Below are 2,126 nucleotides of genomic sequence, written 5' to 3'. Positions count from 1 at the left end.
AAACTATTTGTTCCACTAACTGCTTTTCAGAGAGTCATTTTTAATAGATACTAAAGGGGAGTGTCCTTGATACTTTTAATCATTGTCATCCTTTGCATACTTAATTAATTTTGCTTTTTTTATTATCCAGTTGGAAGTCCATTATTGACCATCTTCTGACTCATGAGAAAACAATGTTTAAAGATTTAATGAGTAAGTTCTGGTACTAGCACGTGGGTCACACTTTAAGGGACCGGCGCCATCATCATTAGCTCTGGCCACGTGTTTCAGAACCCTGCTCAAATCCTTGTGGTGCCACCTAAGCTGCAGACTGTAATGTGACTTGCGCGATGTATCAGGACTAAACGAATGAGGCCTTCCGGTTCCAACATAGTGACGAGAATGCTTACCCACCTTCTCTAGTGCTCCGTAGTGGGGAGGTACTTTTGAAGGTCATGATAAGTTTACTATGATTTTAAGAGTGCGTTACTGTACCTCAGATCCTCTTCTAATACCCTGTCGTTCAGTATCATTAAAGGAATAAGTATTTTTACCAGTAAATATGCAGATAATAACCCCATGCCCTTACGTGGTCAAGATCACGGTTTTTCCCCAGGGACACAGGCCTTCCAGCAGCGTGACTGCCCCGTCCCTTACCTCCAAGAGTCGTTTCCTCACTGAATGGAACGTGTTTTCTGCGTTCGTTCTAGACATGCCGAGCAGCTCTCTCAAACTGTTCTCGAGCTTTGAGCAGAAAGCCATGCTGCTCAAGCGCCAGGCGTTCGCCGTCTTCAGTGGCGAACTGGATCAGTACCACCTTTACCTCCCTCTCATACAAGGTAAGACGGCCACCCCCACAGGCCCCTGAGTGGCTGCGGCAGAATGGCCGAGCGTTATAAATGAGCACTCAGCGGGGCCGATTGGGGAAGAACTGAGGAAATGCGATGGCAAATCTGAAACTTTTATTTTAAAAATCAGTTGTTATCATGCTATTAGTTTGTATTAGGTAATTTTTTAAACTCCGATGATACCTTCTCAGCACTGCCTTCTGCCGGATTCCTCCTGCAGTCCTAACTCACTGAGGCCAGCGAAGGGCGAGATTTTGGAGACATACCTAATTTTTCCCTAACAGTTTTTTCTCTTCTTCATACTCACTTTGTTGTTTGTCTCCCTCAAAAATGAACTATTGTGGATATTGTACATGATTTTGAAGGTTTTTTTTTTTTTTCCTCCTCATAAAATGTTGATTTGGCAAAGTGGACATTGTTTTAATTCACTCTCCTCCAAGATATGAAACAATGCTCAAACAGGAATGTTTTTTTCCTTAAGACTCATAGCCTACATGGAATCAAATAAAATTCATACAGTTCTTAAAGGATTTTTTGTTTACTATTACGAAGACTAGTGTAACAAACAGTTTTACAAATATTAGAATTATGGTGCAAGTCCTCTTTTGGGGAGTCAGGTTTATTAAGGTGTAATTTACGTACAGTAAAAGTCACCCTTAGGTCACACAGTTTCACGAATTTTTGTAAACACAGAGTCACATAACTGTGGAGTCAGGACATAGAACATTTCCATCACCCCAGGACTCTCCCTCGTGCCCCTAGAAGGGCCCCTGGCAACCACGAAACTGCTTCCTGTTCAGGTGGTCTCGTCTCTTCCAGAATGCCATATCAATGTAATTAGATGGTGTATGGCCTCTTTGATTTGGCATAATGTATGAGAGAGTCTTCCATTCTATGGTATTCATCAGTAGCCAGTTCTTCTTATTTCTAAATAATATTCTATCCTGTGATTTACCAGTTCACCAGTGGAAAGGCACTTGGGTTGTTTCCAGGTAGAATTATGAAATAAATCTCTTACTGTGCTCTTAAAAATTTTTTTTTTTAAATAGCTGTCAGTTCACAAAGCCTGTGCTGTTCTTAAGGTCATCACGATTCTCGACGGTAATTGTCAGCCCGCTTCCCCACTTGATTAACTACTGACAGATCTTAGTGGTTTTATTTCAGAACACTTAACGACTTTCACAGTTATATAAAATGATATTTTATATATGCAATAAAGTAACCTTTATACTTCAACTGACATAATTTCAACATGTGAAACACAAGTTTTCACACCATAATGTCTTGAACACTTTGGAC

At 40.6% G+C, this 2,126-nt stretch overlaps 1 protein-coding gene across 1 annotated transcript in view; it reads left to right on the top strand.

Moving 5' to 3' along the window:
• The window catches only part of DOPEY2 (dopey family member 2), a 96,158-nt gene that overhangs the window by 84,008 nt on the left and 10,024 nt on the right, over positions 1-2,126 (top strand). Inside the window, exon 31 of the mRNA XM_023533892.1 lies at positions 690-818. Coding sequence (XP_023389660.1) covers positions 690-818 — 129 coding nt within the window. The remainder of the gene's footprint in view (positions 1-689; positions 819-2,126) is intronic.

This window comes from Pteropus vampyrus, unplaced genomic scaffold (assembly GCF_000151845.1).
Source record: "Pteropus vampyrus isolate Shadow unplaced genomic scaffold, Pvam_2.0 Scaffold114, whole genome shotgun sequence".
Taxonomy (NCBI): Eukaryota; Metazoa; Chordata; class Mammalia; order Chiroptera; family Pteropodidae; genus Pteropus; species Pteropus vampyrus.
Note: the sequence above shows the minus strand (reverse complement) of the source record. Positions and strands in the feature narration are given on the sequence as shown.